This window comes from Emys orbicularis, chromosome 5 (genome assembly GCF_028017835.1).
Source record: "Emys orbicularis isolate rEmyOrb1 chromosome 5, rEmyOrb1.hap1, whole genome shotgun sequence".
NCBI classification, from domain to species: domain Eukaryota; kingdom Metazoa; phylum Chordata; order Testudines; family Emydidae; genus Emys; species Emys orbicularis.
This window is the reverse complement of record NC_088687.1, coordinates 28,608,994-28,629,690: the sequence shown is the minus strand read 5'-3', so window position 1 is coordinate 28,629,690 and position 20,697 is coordinate 28,608,994. Positions and strand designations below refer to the sequence as shown.

General features: G+C 39.2%; 1 protein-coding gene across 1 annotated transcript in view; it reads left to right on the top strand.

Annotated features, from left to right (window-relative positions):
- ANK2 (ankyrin 2) overlaps positions 1–20,697 on the top strand; it is a 240,292-nt gene that overhangs the window by 137,881 nt on the left and 81,714 nt on the right. Inside the window, exons 23-24 of the mRNA XM_065405155.1 lie at positions 10,176–10,248; positions 13,435–13,439. Of these exons, the coding sequence (XP_065261227.1) occupies positions 10,176–10,248; positions 13,435–13,439 (78 nt within the window). The remainder of the gene's footprint in view (positions 1–10,175; positions 10,249–13,434; positions 13,440–20,697) is intronic.

Below are 20,697 nucleotides of genomic sequence, written 5' to 3'. Positions count from 1 at the left end.
CCTGAAGTTTGGGAGTGTTTGTATAGGTTCTGGCCAATTTCTCTATTTTTCTTTTTCATTATCCTACTTCCTTATTTTCAGTCTCTCCTTATACTTGTATGCTTTCCTCTGTGACACCTGCTTGTGGCAGAACCACCACAGCAGGCTTTTTAGCAATCAGGCTATGCCAATCCATGGATGGGTGCCAGACTTCGTGGTGCTCACTAAGCGGCTCTGAAGCACATAAATCCTCATTTTGCTCAAATCACTTCCAGAACAAATCGATCCCGTTTTATCATAGTGTAAAAAATCCCTGCTCACTTCCTCAGCCCTCAAACTGACTGGAATCAGGATTTTGGTTCTCGGGGCTCATGAATGATATATGCCAAATGTCCCGAGTTGAGCCAAGTTGATGCCTGTGGAGTAGTTTTATTTTTCAAAACTCTGTTTACTCCTTTTTTTAAAAAAAACAATTTAATTTTAGAGAGGACAGTGATAACCAGCCACTTGGTTACATGGTCAGAATAGATGCAAACTGTTACTTTTAACCAGAAAGACTAGCTATATTCTGATGCCATGACACAAGTTGGGGGAGGAGGGAAGAGTCTCTCTCTCACTGGTCACATATCGCTACAGTCTGCCACTGTTTTAGTAAGTCAGAAAAGAGGCCTTCAAAAAGCTGTGTATCACTGAACACAGTAATACTACCATTTTTTGCATGAATTTGCCTTACTGTCTTTTACCATGAAAACTTATAAGGACTGTGGAAGCAAAGAGTTATTCTCCGACAGGACAATGCTTATTTTTTAAAGCGTAAAACATTATAAAAATAGAAAGGCTATAAGCATTAGGCGCCCCATAATGATCAATCCAAAAATTCGTGAAAAGATGCTACCATATATTCTAAACCAAGATCATGTACCACAGTGGAGATGGGGGGGAGGGGGAAGAACGAGAGAGAGGAAAATAATCTTGCTTTTACATCGCATGCTGACAGCAAGTCCCTGTTGAAATGAACAGAGTAAGATGGAACAAAATTGGCTTGACATGATGTTTTAAATAGAGTGAGCTATGTTTTATTAATGAACTGTGAGAAACAGGCTTAGATTTCTTCTCCAAATTTGAGTCAATCTCCAGAAGAATCTTAGTAAATATGGAGTATTTGCTTTTGCTGATATTTATTTATTTACTCTTATAACATACGTGTGTGTGTGTGTGTGTGTGTGTGTGTGTGTGTGTGTGTGTGTGTGTGTGTGTGTGAGAGAGAGAGAGAGAGAGTATTCTCCCTCTGTCTGGGTAACATTTATCAAAAGTAATTAAGTCCATTTTCAAAGCTGACTTATGTAGCCTATGTAACCACCCCTTCTCTTCTGTTTTCCTCATCTTCCTTCTCCTATTTCCTTTTCACGTCTTTTACACCCACTTGTTGAATCTTCCATTGTATTTGTACAACACCTAGCAACACCCTGCTATCAGTGGCTGTCCAGGTACCATAACAATATAAATATTAAATTATAGTAATAATATGAATTGTAGTATTAAAAAGGAAATTTATAAACACATTTAAAATACATAACTTTGATTTAGTTATTTTGGATAAAAGATTTTTTTAAAACTCTATACTATATATGTGGGCAATGGACCTTTCCTCCAGACATGGCAGATGCTTGAGGAGGCATTTATCTTTGGGCTAAATCAAACATTTGTTGAACCTAAAGGTATCTGTACAAGAAATCCTATTTCTTTTAGTGTATCTGTGTACCCAATATGCAAATTCAAACAAGAGAGAAACAGTGTTTAAAAAGTCTTGTGGGCAAATTCATCCCTGGTGAACTATGCCTGACATAGATAGAGTTTGCCAGAGATAAATTTGACTCGGTCCTCAAACGCCACTTTGGTGCATGCAGGTAATGAGGTCTCTGCATCGTCTTAAAGAGGTAATTTGGGTGGTTAAAGAGCTTTTGAAACTATTGCCAAAAAGGAAAGATAAATTGCAGGTACTCCCTGCAATAGGGTTTTCCAGATGGTGAGGTTGATAGAGCTAGTACAATATAACATTCAACACTGAAAAAGATACATTGCCAGTACAGTCACCATAGCTATTTCGTTCTTCAAGGCCCTGACTAAGATCAGTGATATACCTGAGTGCTGCACAGAGAATGTTAGACAATCCGATGCTCTATTATATGCAAGTCACTGGCATTCCCGAAGATGAGGAATTTCCAATGCTGGTTTATATATGGAACAATTGCTTCCAAAGGCCCTTGGCCTACTATAAACGTGCGGAGTCTCATTTCCCTTTCATTTACATCAGAATAACTCTATTGATATGCATGGAGCTCCCAGAATATAAACCAATGACACTAAGAAGAGAGTAGAGAAGGATTGACATATAATAGAAAGCAGGTAGCATGGAAGCACGGTTGGTTCTTATGCTACAGAAAACTTGTGATTTGTTTTAAAGAAAACGTTTGTCCTGCCTTCTGATTTTCACTTTGCAGGTCACAAAGTGACAAATTTAAATTGTTAAGCTGCTTCAGAGCAACAGTTAATTTGTGTATATATTTCAATGTAGTTGGTAGAAACAAATATTTTGTGATGCATATATGAGCTTTAGGTAGTGTATAAGAACATAAGAATGGCCGTACTGGGTCAGACCAAAGGTCCATCCAGCCCAGTATCCTGTCTACCAACAGTAGCCAATGCCAGGTGCCCCAGAGGGAGTGAACCTAACAGGTAATGATCAAGTGATCTCTCTCCTGCCATCCATCACCACCCTCTGATAAACAGAGGCTAGGGACACCATTCCTTACCCATCGTGGCTAATAGCCATTAATGGACTTAACCTCCATGAATTTATCCAGTTCTCTTTTAAACCCTGTTATAGGTCTAGCCATCAAAACATCCTCAGGCAAGGAGTTCCATAAGTTGACTGTGTGCTGTGTGAAGAAGAACTTCCTTTTATTTGTTTTAAACCTGCTGCCCATTAATTTCATTTGGTGGCCCCTAGTTCTTATATTATGGGAACAAGTAAATAGCTTTTCCTTATTCACTTTCTCCACATCACTGATGATTTTATATACCTCTATCATATTCCCCCTTAGTCTCCCCTTTTCCAAGCTGAAAAGTCCTAGCCTCTTTAATCTCTCCTCATATGGGCCCCTTTCCAAACCCCTAATCATTTTAGTTGCCCTTCTCTGAACCTTTTCTAATGCCAGTATATCTTTTTTGAGATGAGGAGACCACATCTGTATGCAGTATTCAAGATGTGGGTGTACCATGGATTTATATAAGGGCAATAAGATATTCTCCATCTTATTCTCTATCCCCTTTTTAATGATTCCTAACATCCTGTTTGGTTTTTTGACTGCCACTTCACACTGCATGGAGGTCTTCAGAGAACTAACCATGATGACTCCAAGATCTTTTTCCTGATTCGTTGTAGCTAAATTAACCCCCATCATATTGTATGTATAGTTGGGGTTATTTTTTCCAATGTGCATTACTTTACATTTATCCACATTAAATTTCATTTGCCATTTTATTGCCCAATCACTTAGTTTTATGAGATCTTTTTGAAGTTCTTCACAGCAGTTTAGTATCATCTGCAAACTTTGCCAGCTCAATTTTTACCCCTATCTACAGATCATTTATGAATAAGTTGAATAGGATTGGTCCTAGGACTGACCCTTGGGGACACCACTAGTTACCCCTCTCCATTCTGAAAATTTACCATTTATTCCTACCCTTTGTTCCCTGTCTTTTAACCAGTTCTCAATCCATGAAAGGACCTTCTCTCTTATACCATGACAACTTAATTTACGTAAGAGCCTTTGGTGAGGGACCTGTCAACGGCTTTCTGGAAATCTAAGTACACTATGTGCACTGGATCCCCTTTGTCCACATGTTTGTTGACCCCTTCAAAGAACTCTAATAGATTAGTAAGACATGATTTCCCTTTACAGAAACCATGTTGACTTTTGCCCCAAAATTTATGTTCTTCTATGTATCTGACAATTTTATTCTTTACTATTGTTTCAACTAATTTGCCTGGTACTGACGTTAGACTTACTGGTCTGTAATTTCTGGGATCATCTCTAGAGCCCTTTTTAAATATTGGCATTACATTAGCTATCTTCCAGTCATTGGGTACAGAAGCCAGTTTAAAGGACAGGTTACAAACCATAGTTAATAGTTCTGCAGTTTCACATTTGAGTTCTTTCAGAACTCTTGGTGAATGCCATCTGGTCCCGGTGACTTGTTACTGTTAAGTTTATCAATTAATTCCAAAACCTCCTCTAGTGACACCTCAATCTGTTCTCAGATTTGTCACCTACAAAAGCTGGCTCAGGTTTGGGAATCTCCCTAACATCCTCAGCCTTGAAGACTGAAGCAAATAATTCATTTAGTTTCTCCGCAATGACTTTATCGTCTTTAAGATCTCCTTTTATATCTCGATCGTCCAGAGGCCCCACTGGTTGTTTAGCAGGCTTCCTGCTTCTGATGTACTTAAAAAACATTTTATTATTACCTTTTGAGTTTTGGGGTAGCTGTTCTTCAAACTCCTTTTTGGCTTTTCTTATTACATTTTTACACTTAGTTTGGTAGTGTTTATGCTCCTTTCTATTTACCTCACTAGGATTTGACTTCCTTTTTAAAAGATGCCTTTTTATCTCTCTCTGCTTCTTTTATATGGTTGTTAAGCCACAGTGGCTCTTTTTTAGTTCTTTTACTGTGTTTTTTAATTTGGGGTATACATTTAAGTTGGGCCTCTATTATGGTGTCTTTGAAAAGTGTCCATGCAGCTTGCAGGGATTTCACTTTAGTCACTATACCTTTTAATTTCTGTTTAACTAACCCCCTCATTTTTGCATAGTTCCCCTTTCTGAAATTAAATCCCACATTGTTGGACTGTTGAGGTGTTCTTCCCACCACAGGAATGTTAAATGTTGTTATATTATAGTCACTATTTCCAAGTGGTCCTGTTATAGTTACCTCTTGGACCAGCTCCTGCGCTCCACTCAGGTGTAAATCGAGAGTTGCCTCTCCCCTTGTGGGTTCCCGTACCAGCTGCTCCCAGAAGCAGTCATTTAAAGTATCGAGAAATTTTGTCTCTGCATTTCATCCTGAGGTGACATGTTTCCAGTCAATATGGGGATAATTGAAATCCCCCACTATTATCGAGTTCTTAATTTTGATAGCCTCTCTAATCTCTCTTTGCATTTCATCGTCATGATTTACCAGAGCAATACAATATCAGTGGAACTACATAGACCACATATGCCTCAGCATTTAAAACTCCAAGTTTTATTGGGGCCATTAAGCTGTCCACAGATCCTCATCCTTTTTAAAACTGGGTGATAATTAATGGTTCTTCATTCCATTGTTAAATATAGTGGCATCTCCAGGTAGAAGGGTTATAGTCAGGGGAGCTATAATTGATACGTTGTAGGATGTCAGAATTAAGTAATGTGTTTGTGCCGAGGAGACCCAGAAACACAAAGGGTGTATTGCTGTGCAATACTGATTCTCTGTCTATACATCAAAGGCAGTATTTGGCTTAATATTTGAGATATTGTGCCATGCTCAAACTTAGGGGTTTACATTTAAAATAACCAATTGCGACATGCAGTGTATAAAAAAAAAAAAGCCTGATTTTCAGATGTTTAACTGTGCAGTGAAGTTTGGATGCACATGTACAGGTAAGTACAGTCTGTGTATGAACAAATGACCATTTATGTACAGTATCTAGAACTTTTGATCTGTACTGCTGCTGAATATGAAAAGCAGACATACAAATATATACATGTATTTCTGTGCTGAAGTTTCTGAATATCTGGTCTTACAGCCAAATTTTCAAATGCAGATGTCTAATGTTAAGTGCATACATAAGTGGCCAGAATTTCACAGGTACTAAGCACCCAGTGAGTTTTAGAGGGAGCGGAAGGTGTTCAGCAACTCTGAAAATCAGGTCACTCAGGATGCTAAATATGGATTTGGGTGCCTCGCTTTAGGTTCTTTGAGCTCATATGTCTCACTAAGCATTAGAGTTGCCAACTTTCTAATGGCACAAAACCGAACACCCTTGCCCCGCCCCTGCCCTGCCCCTGTTTTGAGGCCCCGCCCCCATTCACTCACTCCAGCTCCCCTCTCTCCGTCACTTGCTCTCCCCCACCCTCACTCACTTTCACTGGGCTGGGGCAGGGAGTTGGGGTGCGGGAGGGGTGAGGGCTGTAGCTGGGGGGTGCAGGTTCTGGGGTGGGTCCAGAAATGAGGGGTTCAGGCTGCAGGAGGGGGTTCAGGGCTGTGGTAGAGGGTTGGGGTGCAGGAGGGGGTGCGGGTTCTGGGAGAGAGTTAGGGTGCGGGAAGGGGTTCTGACCTGGGGCAGGAGGCTCGGGGCGCAGGCTCTGGCCGGGCAGCACTTACCTCAGGCGGGTCATGGTTGGCAGCGCAGCGTGGCTAAGGCAGGCTCCCTGCCTCCCCTGGCTCCACACTGCTCCTGGAAGCAACTTCCAGGAGCAGTGGACAGCGCGGCCAGGTGATTCTGCACGGTGCGTGCTACCCGCATCCACAGGCGCCACCCTTGCAGCTCCCATTGGCCGTAGTTCCCGACCAGTGGGAGCTGTGGAGTTGGCGCTAGGGGTGGAGGCAGCACGCGGAGCTTCCCTGACCACCCCAGCGCCTAGGGGCTGCACAAACCGGGCCACTTTCGGGGAGCTGCGCAGAGCCAGGTCATGCAGGGAGCCTGCCTTAGCTATGCTGCGCCACCGACCGGACTTGTAACGGGGCCCGGTCAGCGGTGCTGACCAAAGCCACCAGGGTCCCTTTTCGACTGGGCTTTCCGGTCGAAAACCAGATGCCTGGCAACCCTACTAAGTATTAATGTGATTGAGAGTGCTAACGCTGGTGTTGTGTAAGAGTAATAAACAGATGAATATATAGGTATTGATCACGTTTATGTACCATGGCCTATGTCTAAGACTCTATATTGATAAATTTAACAGTGATCTAATGGGATTTTTTCCTTAGTAAAGCAAATTTTAGAGCCCCAATAGGCTGTCACCGTATTCTATGTCCACTTATCTGATATTACTAGATATTGGCGGGGGTACCATGTATACAATATGCTATTAATCTTATACTATATATTAACATACTGATCCTATTTTGGTACTTTAATTAGTTGTCGTCCTACAACAATCACTGTCCCTACCCCAAATGGGGGGCATTTTGTTTAAATAGATTAAATCCCATTTTGAATTGTGATTCTTTCTCCAATTAATGTTAACACTACTGAAGTGCTGAGGTCCAAAGCTGTGGGCCAGAGAATTCTAACTCTCACCTCTGTGTTGTTCTCCTGTGCATGGCTCTTGTTCCTGAGCTCGATATGAGAACTGGGATTTGGGCCTTAATGAATGAATGGTCTGTTGCATTTATTGTAGACAGAAATGAACTTCTTATGAGCTTTCATATCTGACTCTTACTTACCGTATATACTCATTCATTTGTCTGTTCGTTTATAAGCTGACCCCCCCCCCAAATGGATAGGTAAAAATAACAAAAACTGTATGACCCCTTCATAAGCCAGCCCTATATTTCAGGGGTTGGAAAACTTTGGCTCCCAACCCATCAGGGTAAGCCGCTGGTGGGTCGGGACGTTTTGTTTACTTGGAGCATCTGCAGGCATGGAGCCCCTCAGCTCCCTGTGGCCACAGTTCGCCGTTCCCAGCCAATGGGAACTGCGGGAAGTGGCGCACCCCCACTGGCTTGGAGCGGTGAACCGGGGCCAGTGGGAGCCGCGATCGTCCGAACCTGCGGACGCGGCAGGTAAACAAACCGGCCCGGACTACCAGAGTGCTTACCCTGGTGGGCCGCGTGCCAAAGGTTGCCGATCCCTGTATTAGATATTAAATTCAATGATTCCATAGAGTTTAAAATCATCAAATTTTGATGTAGACCCGTTTATAAGCCAACCCCTGCTCTTTGATGCGTCACCTTTTTACCAAAAATAAACTTATGAATGAGTATATATGGTAATTTTTTTCTAAGCAATTCCATTTTTTCTCTTTTCCTCAGTGACCCCCCTCTCTGTTTGTTTGCTGAGTTCTTGGCTATTTTATTCAGTGCTCATACTCAGCAGCAGTACAGCATTTGGGTTACTTTCTCATCTTTTTAACAACTGATGTACACACACAGTGCTTTGCCCATCACTTGAAGAATATACTGTCCTCCTTCTCACCTTATTCCACTTGTAGCGTGTCAGCCTTTTTGTTTATTTAGGATTTATTTCTTAATTCATTGCTTTTATTGCTACAAAGAAGGAGGTTGAGGTCACCTGCGCTGCCGTGTGTGTTCAGTCTGCTTCAGCTGGCTCGGACTCCCTGCTGCTGCCTGACCTTTCTAGGGGAGCGATAAAAAGAGTCAAAGAATTGGCTGAGGAATATAATGAGTACAAAAGAGCTTGGAACACATAACACGTGCACTGAAAACCGTACTTGTTAATTCCTTGAACCAAGGTTAAGATCTAATTAAAGATGAATAACTGAGATTGCAGGCAACCAGTTTTGCCCACCCTCCGTCCTGCCCACATACAAACTGTAGGAAGGTAAATTGAAACATATTCTCTGAAGTTAATGCATTTCAGACACTTAAACTTAGACAAATTACCAGTGTTCACAGATTCAGCAATGATGAGAGATGTGTAGATATGTATAGAAAAGCATCATAATAATGAATAGTGCTATCTTCCTCACTGGCTTGCCAGAAGTATAGAAATACAGCACCCGATCTGGAAGTCCTCACTCAGTTTTTACACAGGCAAAATTGCCGTTGACCTCAGTGGGAGTTTTGCCTGAGTACGGATAGAGTAGGGGCTTCAAGGTTCATCCCTCAATAAATATCACAAGAGTTATATGTTGTTTTGCTACTTCCACGTTTGGGGTTAATTTATGCTTTATAGGTGCTGGCCAGAATTGAGAGTGGAGCAATGGTGACCTATTCCTGTGGGAGCTTCAACAGACATACTGTCTCCTGACACTCCCCTGTGTACAAAGGGGTTACATCCACTGCTACACACCTTAAGGAGTGAAGCGTAAACTCTCCTTCCCGGATATCCAGTTCTACTGGCTGGTTTCAGAGTGGGTTGTGGCCATGGAGTGGTTGTGTACTGGCTAGAGCTGTTCTGACCATGGAATTCCTCTTGAATTCATTGACTTGTCATCTCCTATTATGTCACATGCAACATTCTTCAGGCCCCTATATAATCCTCTCTCCATCTATAGAACATATCTGCTCTCATTTCTCCACAGAATCCTTTCATGCCCTACACTCCTCACAATGCTCTCTTCTTATTGCCTTCTTCATGTCCTTGACCCACACATGACCTCGTGCTAAGATGATGCTCCCTTTTCTTGAATCAGTCTCTCTCCCTCTCCCAGTCTCACTCCATGGCCAAGCACCCTCTGTCTTCCTCTTCGAGTCCTTCATGCAAAGTCACTGATTCTAAAAATCTGTTTTCTAATAACCCCCATGCTCACCCTTACCTGAACTATTGCCTCATGTATTGTCTCTGGTGTTTTTGCCTTGTATAACTAATCCTATAAGCTATTTGGTGCAGGTGATATGTCTGAATTTGTGTGTGTGTAAATCACCATGTACATTTACTCTAAGACATAGGGTGATTTGTAATAATTATGAAAAGAGAAACATTAATACACATTGTAGTCACTGAGCTGCTCTTTCAAGTAAGAAATGCATCATATGGTCTGTCTAAATACTCTTAATCTTTTTCAGTTTAAATATTTCACATCATTCATAGCTTCATTTCCAAATGCTTTACAATTTTAATAATTTCCATATGTCCCGTATAACTTTTTACGGTTCTTCTGTAGACGTTACCTAATTCAATTTAGAACCATCCTGGAAGCATTGTCTAAGTTACTCTACGTGCATCATCTATTTATATACATGCTTTTTGTATGTTTTTTCCAGAATAAATGATCATTTGCTGTAGCACAAATAGAAAGCAAGAGCAACTATGGTAAAGATTACACCCTGAAAAATAAAACCAGAGGGAAGAGAAAACATTGTAAAATGTCTGAACAGATTGAACTGCAGCTGTTGTTGAAAATACCCTGATAAATGCCTGCTATTTTTCTTGATGCTTAACTTGAGAGATGATTATTCTGTCTCTGCAGACTGTGACTGAGAAACACAAACTGAATGTACCTGAGACGATGACTGAGGTCCTAGATGTTTCAGATGAGGAAGGTGAGCAACTTAAATTCCTTTGTTTAGTGTCTTTTACGCCATTACAGTATAGAATTAAGCTGCTTCAATTCTTGAAATAGTGTGCTGTTTAAAGGCCTTGATTTCATGCCTTTTTGGTTACAAGATTTGAATAGAGGCATTAAAGATGACCCCAATCCAAAAACCCTGGATCCAAACTTCTTTGTATGTTTGTAATGGTCTGAACCAAATAGAAATCTAAACACTTCCAAATGTGGGAGTTTAAAATTCATATATAAAGCTTTTCCAAAGGTGCACTTGCCCACTATAAAGAGAGGTTTGAGGCTCTGAACATTTTGGATCAGATCCACCTGTATCCAGATATGCATATCACAGAAATAGATAGGGATCTTTGTTTAATTGGAAACATTTAGGTAAAGATGCATATGTCTGAAGAAGATGAAACTGTTAGCTTGAAGGCCTTTTGGCACTTGCTGAACACAGATTCATAGGCCATGACATAAAGTAACTACACACTGATACCACTGGCATCCTTCCAGATTTAACCCCACGTGCTGACTCGAGGTGTATGTTACATCACTTAGCTTAATCCTAAAAAAAACATCTGTGAAATTTATCTGGGATTATTACCTTTGGGCAGTTTATACTGAATAGAAATAAACAAACTAGCTTTGGGGGATACACTTTTAATAGTTTATGAAAGAATAGTTGACAAATTTCAAATACGGTGACTTCTCAACTAATGATGCATCTACTTACAGGTTATAATAATGGATTAGCTTCTCTTTCTTTTTCTATCTGAAATGCTGAATAATTCTATAGTAATGATATTTTATGCATGGCATATCTGCTGGTTCTTATTATTTGATGGGGATTGTCCTGATTGTGAATGCCTAAGGGATTTAGGAACCTAAATTACAATTTTAAAAGTGACTTAGGTCCTTGAAAGATTAAGTCTCATAGAAAGTCAATAGGATTTGGGCTCCTAAGTGCCTAGATCCCCTTTTGAGATGGGACATAGGCTGCTAAATCACTTAGGCAATTTTTTAAATTTATCCTGTCTCTAATTTGTGTATTGAACTACAGATATTTGATTTCTTTTGTTAATTTGCCCATGTTTAACAAAACAGTAGGCCAGAAATCAACAAGCATTCAAATCTATATGCAGTCAAGAATATGTTAGGCTTCTCTGCAATGTAATCAATGCAGTTATATCTCTAGGGCCCGACTCTGCGAACTTTATTCCCTTTGAGCAGCACTTTACTCCTTGAACAATCTGAGTGGGACTACTCATGGGTGACAAAATAAGGCCTTCAATAATTACAGCATTATATTTATATTTTTCTATCCCCTTTGTTCATGTAAGCTACCATTCAATCCTCTTTTAATCTGCAAAGCACAGCATGGCTTTCCACTGCTGTATCTGGAGGAGCTAGCTACTGGGTATCCCCTTTTCTCAAGCTAACTTGTATGTTGTGCAGCCTTTAAACACTCTGATGATGAACGCCTCAGTGATGGGGAAGCATATAATGGCACAGGTGCTGTTAGAAGGAGTTCTTGGAGTAAGACACAAAAACTTTTCTGTTTCTGTTTAATTTGGTTGTATATATTTATTTTTGTGCTGAGACGATCTGAATCTGCATAATCGGGGTGCCTAACACTGATCCATGTTGTTACTTTTGAGAGCATGTCTGTGTGTATTTTTCTGTATGGAGACGCCAAAAACCCCAAAGGCAATTTTACCTGTACTATTAATTATTTGACAGCACTTATTGTGGCCTTTTGGCATGACTAATTCCCTCCAGATTATTATTTTAACACTCTGGGTTTTCTTGTCACCAGCTGACAAACAGAGTTTATCAAAAAGCTAGCAGACTGGAAATCAACCCTCCTCTACATCTCCTTGCAAGGCATAGGCGCTGTACTAAGCATTTATGCCAATACTGCTGATCACTGAGCAGAATGGTCACAATGATTGCACTTCATGTCACCCTGCTTATAAAATCCATTCTTGGGAGCAAAATCATTTTGGGTGGTATGGAAGCTTGTCGTTATGGGTGGTGACTATAAGAGGAAATTAAAGTAGCTGGAGGCCAGAAGACAGAGACCTTTTATTAGCGAGACTGAACCTTTTCATAATTGTGGACTGTCTGTAAGAGACTAGCAGTAAGATTCCTGCATATCTTGCCCTTAGCTGAATTACAGTGACAAGATATATTTCTGAATAAATAAATGTGACACACTAAACCTTCTAACTTTAATCATATAGTTAAAAAGTTGGACATGAGAGGAATACTAGAGCCAGTGAATATTTCAGAGCCCCACTGCGGAGCCTATTCATTGGAGGAGTTAGTTATTTGGTATTTTCCCTGTGAAGCAGTGGTTTTGTTTACGACTAATACTACATTAACAATATAATATTCATATATGAATAATAATTCAAATGCAATATCCAGTGTCAATGATGTAAAATCAAAAGAGCCATCTAGTCCATTTACTTCCCTGGATTGTTTCCTGGAGGATGTTTGCTATTGTTCAGGTTTTAAATGCCTCAGTGATGGGGCGAGGCTTCCACTGTATGTGTGTCCATTGGGCTCCCACTTGGTCTTTGGTAATTTTCATCCAGTAGTTTGCACATTTAGCAGCAAGAGTCCTACTGGGGATCTTTTACTCCTGAGAATATCTGCAAGAGTTTGGTGCTGAGGGCAACATTGTTATTCACATAGAGGCAGTAGGGTTGGTATTTTGTGTTCGTATGTTAAATTGGTTTCTGTTTATTGTTAAATAAACATCATTGTTTGTATCATGTATTTTTAAGCACCAGAAATATGTGGTTGGTGTTGTATAAAACAGAGAGAAAGATGGAAATGCAGGCATGTTTGATGTGATGACACTCAGATGGGTCACCATCAATAGGTTTGGCAGAAAGAGTGAATGTTAGGCAAGATTTGAATGAAGAAAGGTAGTCATCTTTTGCATCAGAAGGCCAGGGAGTTCCAAAGTCAGGCTACCATGGCAGAAAGTATGAAGTCATGAGTGGAAGATAGGGAGTGGTGAGCGGGAGGCACTGAAGGCGCAAAGGCAGTGACAGATGGAAACTTTTGAAGATGATGAGAACACTGTTACATCAAGGAACAAATCCCACTACGTTACCATGAAGGGCCCCGTTACATAGACCTACACAGGCAAAATATCCATTGGCATCAGTGCGTGTTTACCTGCCTCACAAGCTTGATGTCAGGGTCTAAGACTTTTTGTCAAAACCCAGATTGAAATCAAGTATGTTACATAATAGAATTGTAATCTAAAATAAGGAATGCTTAAAGATTAATATTAGTTGCTCCATATTTATTATCATCACTATTTGTTTAGCACTGACAATATGATCAGTGCTGTACAAACTACAGAAATAGAGAGTCACTTTCTAGAAGTTCAGACAGATCAAGGCCCTGATCCTGGAAATACTTACGCATGTTCTTAATGTTATGTGTAATCAATGGGGCTACTCATAGCTGTAAAGTGAACCATGTGCATAAGCTTTTGCAGGACTGGGTCCTTAAAGACAAATATTGATGAGACAAGACATACTAGACAACTGTGAAGAGAGAACTTTTTCCCCTTCAGATAATTGATAAGTAATGTCATTATTACTATGCAGACATTACATATATGTTATTTTTGCCCCACTTAGAGTAATAATAATTATAATAAAATACTTAGCACTTATTTTAATGCTATACATGTTTAAAGGTTTCCACGGACAGTAATTAATTTATGGTCAAAACTCCCTTGAGAGAGAGATTTTAACTGTTGTCATCCCCATTGTATAGATAGGGGAACTGAGGTGGAGAAGTAAAAGAACTTACCTAAGGAACTGCAGTGAGTTTGTGTCAGAGAAAGCAACTCCTAATTCTCAACTCTGTTTCCATTGGAATAGATCATGGCATCATTTTGTATTTTGACATTGATTAAATAAAGTTCATTTTTGTTTGAGGAAAGGAAAATATAAAAGGCCAGGGTATGATTTTTTATGTGTAGAGGAAATAGTCCCAGAAATCAGCCTTAGAATAACAACACCCAAAGAGGAATAACCATTATAAAATAAACCCCTAGTGTTTACTGTCTAACAAATTACAAAAGATTGTATCCCATCTTTGCTTTAGAAATAAAGTTTTGTTGTCATTGTGTCCTTCTTTTAAACACCAACAAATACTAGTCATCTAAAGAAGAGGATCATTAGGATAATGAATTTGCTAAAGTATTGCTGAAAACAGAAATAGCTTAATCATATAGGCTGAAAGTAACATATGTCCTCTACATCTATATGTACCGTAATATGCATTAAATCCCTATATGTTTTAATCACTAAAGACCAGATTGTTCCATCTGTACTCTCACAGAGTAGTCCCTTACTCTCAAGTAGTCCTATGGATTTCATACTTACTCAAAGTAATAATAACCATTTGAGAGTGGGGTTTCACATCCCTTCATGAACATGGATTAGTGATAAAGTGATTTCATGTAATCTGTAGAAGTAACTCATCATTGAAGCACAAGAAAAATGTGACTTTAGATTTCATAAAACAGCTCAGAGTTAATCCATAACCTGTTCCGCCAGATTCCTGATTAAAAGAAAAGTGGCTTACTAGGAATTTATAAACTGAAAATCCTATTTCACATAAGAGAAAGGCACCAATAAAAAAGGTTTCTTCATTCATTTTTGTAGCATACACTAAACTTGAGTATGTGAAATATTCAAATCATTTAATGAACATGGCTCAAATATTGCCATATGCAAGAAGAGTTGACAAGAGCTAATGAGATATTACTGTTTTGTTTAGGCACTGAAGTGGGGATCAGCAAACCTGGGTTCTATTCCAGGATCTGCCACTGACCTTTTTGTGTAACCTTGGGGAAGTCACTTCACTTTCTTGTGCCTCAGTTTCCCCTTCTGTAAATTGTGAATAATGGTGCATTTGTTTGTATGGCACTTATGGATCTATGGATTTAAAGTTCTATGTAAGAGCAATATTATTCATAGATTCATATATTTCAAGGCCAGAAGGGACCATTGTGATCATCTAGTCTGACCTCCTGTATAACACAGGCCATAGAACTTCCCCAAAATAATTCCTTTTGAAATGAAGCATATTATTTAAAAAAAAAAATCAATCTTGATATAAAAATTGCCAGTGATTGAGAATCCACCACAACCCTTGCTGGATTGTTCAAATGATTGATTACTCTCAATGTTAAAATTTTTCATTGTATTTCCAGTCTGAATTTGTCTAGCTTCAACTTCCAGCAATTGGATTTTGTTATATCTTGATATGCTAGATTGAAGAGACCATTACCAAATATTTGTCCCCCATTTATAAACAATGATCTGGTCACCCCTAAACTTTCTCTTTGTTAAACTAAATAGATTGAGCTCCTTGAGTCTATTACTAAAAGGCATATTTTCTAATCCTTTAATCATTCTTGTAGCCCTTCTCTGAGCTCTTTCCAATTTATCAACATTGTTCTTGAATTGTGGACACCAGAACTGGATGCAGTATTCCAGCAGTAGTCACACCAGTGCCAAATATGGAGGTGAAATAACTTCTCTGCCCTTACTCAAGATTGCCCTATTTATGCATCCAAGGATTGCATTAGTCAATTTGTCTATAGTGTTGCACTGGGAACTCATATTGAGCTGATTATCCACCATGACATCCAAATCTTTTTCAGAGTCACTTCTTCCCAGGATAGAGACCGTCATCCTGCAAGTATAGCCTACACTCTCTGTTCCTAGATGTATACATTTACATTTAGACATATTAAAACACATTGTTTACTTTAGCCCAGCTTACCAAGTGATCCAGATAGCTCTGAATCAATGATGTATACTCTTCATTATTTACCAGTCCTCCAATCTTTGTGTCACCTGCAAACTTTATCAATGATGATTTTATGTATTCTTGCAGGTCATTGCTAAAAATGTTAAATGGCGTAGGATCAAGAACTGATTCCTGTGGGAACCCACTAGAAGCACTTCCACTCAGTTCAATTCCCTGTACAATTACGTTTTGAGACCTATTAGTTAGCCAATTTTTAACCCAATTAATGCATGCCATGTTAATTTTGTGTTCTAGTTTTTTTAATCAAAACGTCATATGGTACCCAAGTCAAATGCCTTGGAGAAATCTAAGTATATTACATCAACACAATTACCTTTATCTATCAAACTTATATTCACATCAAAAATTGAAATAATCAAATGTTAGTTTGATTATGACATGATTATTATAATTATATAATAAAATGCTGTAGGTATAGAGGAATATTATTTGCTCAAAATGCGTTATGGCTGCACCTGCCTGGAATTGCATTGTGATAAACATATCGAAAGGTTGTCTACTACCTTCTATAACCTTTTCTGTAAACAATGCTAAAATGCTGCTTTGTAGCTTCTTATCAAGAATGTTCCTCACTGAATCACATCAGATGTTCAAGTGCCTTCTATAGCTGCATTAAAGTAGTGGGAGTATTATTTGGTTATGTGTAGGCTTGGCAGAATTTGATTTTTACTTTTTTATCATATCAGTGTTTATTTTAAGCAGTTTTTTCTATTATTGACTTAAATTTTCAGAGTTGTGGGAAATTGTGGAGTGGGTCAGACATTGGGGAGGGTCAGATAAAAATTGCTTAATGACAGTAGATACTGAGGTCAGGTCTTCACTACAGGGGGGGTTGATTTAAGATACGCAAATTCAGCTACGCAAATAGCATAGCTGAATTCGACGTATCGCAGCCGACTTACCCCGCTGTAAGGACGGTGGCAAAATCGACCTCCGCGGCTTCCCGTCGACGGCGCTTACTCCCACCTCCGCTGGTGGAGTAAGAGCGTCGATTCGGGGATCGATTGTCGCGTCCTGACGAGACGCGATAATTCGATCCCTGAGAAGTCGATTTCTACCCGCCGATTCAGGCGGGTAGTGTAGACCTAGCCTGAGATTCAAATAGGTAAAGCTTTTATATCCATTAAAACACAACTTTTCAACATCTCACATCAGAATATACAAAATACATATCCTTAAACTCTGATAAGTTCTCAAGCACTATTTTTCTTAGTTTGCCTATCTGTAAATTTTGATTATCATTAATGGAAATATTTTTTCAAAGGTTTTTGTGTGTGCGGAGAAATTGACATGTACTAATAAAAATCTAATCTTTCCAAGCCTAGTTAATGTGTGTGAGAAAGAGGTTGGGCAGACTAGTCAGGACTAAATTCACTGCTGACATAAGAGCACACAACTCCATTGAAGTTGTGTATTACGTTATGGAAAATATAGGGCCTTCCAAAATTATCTAATAGCAGGAGATGGAGGATGTAGAACCTTGGTTAGATTGAAGAAACACAATTTATAAATACTTTATTATACTTTAAAGCTACATGGTCAAATTCTGCTGTTGCATTACACCAGTGTAAATCCAGAAAACCCGCACTGAAATGAATGCACTTACCCTGGATTTTCTCTTTTATAACTGAGAACAAGATTTGGCTCAATGTGTGTAGCCAAGTATGGATGACTTACAGAAGCAGATCAAAAGCTATATGTCAAAAGCCTCAATGGGAAAGAGAGAGAGAGAAATGTACATTCATAGGAAGTATTTGGTAGGCATATTAAAGCTAATTCCTAAAATCTTATTGACAGGAAGGGAACAATAATACCTTTCTTCTGTGCATGCTGTGACAGTCATGGGAAACCAGCAGAGAAATTTAGCCAATGTCTCCCCCTCATTTCAAAATGATCTCCATACTCTAGATTTCACACACTATCTGTGAAAGAAAAAAATGGTTAGCTATTAAATGATCTCTTGCTTGGGCCTATCGAGACAGAGCTATTGGTGTTAAAGTGTAGTACTCTGTATAAATGGCTTTGTTGGGTTCCATGTTTATAGTCTCTTAATGATTTCCAAGTCCAATGATTGTTTTTTTTCTAAGTGCCAGACGTACAAACTCAGTTGTAAATTTGAAAGTCAGGATGGATTCTTTCTGCCATCAGAATTTTTTTGACATGTGAAGCAGATGATCTATCTCTCTTCCATAGTTGCATTGGCTCTGCATTGCTAAGACAAGCCAAAAATAATAAGTAGATCTGGTTGAAAAATTTTCATTGAAACTTTTTTCTGACAGAAAATGGCTTTTTGACAAAATAGAAATTTGTGTGAACATTTTTCAGGTTTTCATCAAAAAACTTGAAGCTGATTTGTTTTTAACAGAAGTCTTTTTCTAGCTCTAGTTATTTCTTGTTAATAATGACTATTTGGGGATTTTGAAAAAAATCAGGTTGTGTTTGGCTTTTTTCACCCCCACCCCCTGCTCAAAAGAAAATCTTGACAGAAACTAACACTTTTCATTTTCTTCAAAAAATTTCTCAGGAAAATAGAAACCTTCCCTGACCATCTTTAGTAATAAGAATATACGTTGGCCAGTAAAATCAGCAGGCGTGACTCAAAACACAAGAAGCACATTTATTGCATAAGAAAGTGTCAGTTTTCCATAGATGATTTGCAGAACAAAAACTCACTTTAAAGTAAAAAATGAATACTCTGCTCTTTCGCAAATGGTCTCCCTGAATCTTCATTTAGTGGAAAAGGTAGCAATAAGAAAAGGCTGGAGAATGATTAGGAGGCACTTATGACATACTGTATACCTTTAAAATCATTGTAACAGATGACCTTACCAGCAATTCTGGAAATGGAATTATTTTTTCCACAGGATCTAGCAGGACCTGATTATATATTAACATAACTGTTTGTTTGAAGCAACCTGCTAGTTCTTTTTCTTTCTAAACCAAGATCAGAACATTACAGGAAGGGGCATGATTTCTGTTGAGTCTTACCCATCTGAACAACATATTTGAAACCCATCTTTAAAGAACAGTAACTGTTAGAAATTATTTCCACTCTCCACAAGCTTTAGAATGTACTTTCTTATCTTTCCTGCATGGCTATTCACAAGTTGTTTTTACATCGACATTAATAATCTTAATTAATGGCAGGTTCTCTGGTTGCTAACAGTGCCATAAGTCATTAACAGTTAAGTTAAATCCCATGAGTCATTAGAACATTATCACTGTGTTTAAATAGAGTGTCATGGATGTTTTTCCTTTACTATCCAACATTCCTGTGAATGATGCTTTCAGAGCACAGGTTAGCATGTAACATTTTATTAATTTTTTTTATTAAGGCAAAGTTACAAGAAGACATTAACATACTACATCATACATTACTTAGTCAGGATCAGGTTCATATTCAAAGAACCTGGCTAAAGATATTGGCTTGCTGGCTGGGGAGCTGTCTTCCTTTGAGTACACTAAAAAGGATGATCACATTTCTAAATACCTATCTCCTTTTTGGTGCTTCTCTTGTGTAGTACTTAAAGAAAGTGTTGAGTGAAAGACAGACATGCATTTATCTATCCTCTTGAACTTAGAAGGACAAATGATGCAATACTTTGTACCACTGAGCAAGGCAAAGAACCATTTCTTTCCTTCCACCTAGTACCCACAATATCTCTGTTAGTGAATGTATTTGGGTTATAGATGACCCAGTTAATCCAAGCTGTCTCCACTCCGTGGCTGGCATGAGTTCCTCATGTTATGATAAAATTTCTTGTTTTGTGGATAAAATCAATGAGATTTAGAGTGAGCTGTTTCCATTCATATGGGCAAAGCAATATTCTGGTGGGATGTATCTTCTCTCAGTGACCCTTTCCCCAGGTGAGTTTCTTTTTAAGACATTCCCTGCCCAAAATCTGTGTTTAGGATCTGTTCTCTCTCTCTGCTTGAAGTCACACAAGGAGTTACTAACACCTGAGGCTTCTACTGACTGAATGGCCCAGGGGGAGGAGAGACGTGGAACAGACATGTAGAACAGGAACTTTTGGTGCTTGGGAGCAACTTTACATGAACTCTCTACTGTTGGCAGCCCCCTGCTGTAGCACTTTATTCCCCTTTTGGCATTGTACAGTAGACCTACTTTGGATTTGTCAGCCTGCCATTCAGTCAGCATCCATTACTTATCAAGGCTTCTACGGCATGGAGGGTTGTGAATATTTTATTCTGGTTCACATCCTAAAGATACAGTGTTTATTCTCTGTCAGGTGGCAGCTTGGCAAGCTGCCAAATACTAGAATTCACTTTAGAGTGCTCTAATTCAGGAGGAGACACATTTCAGTCATCCTCCCCTTCCCAGAATCCCAGGAGGGCAGATTATGGCCAGTGCACTTGATTACCCTCTTCTCACCAGACAGTAGGGACACATGCAGACTTTCCATTTCATTTGCTCCATTCCCTGTCTTTCTGTCAGTGCTTCTCTGAGCGACACATGGCTGACGTGACATGATGTGATGTGCATCCACGATCAAGTAGCTATAGAATATTTGGGGTTTCAACTGGCTAAAGATGCAGAAATCTACAGCTG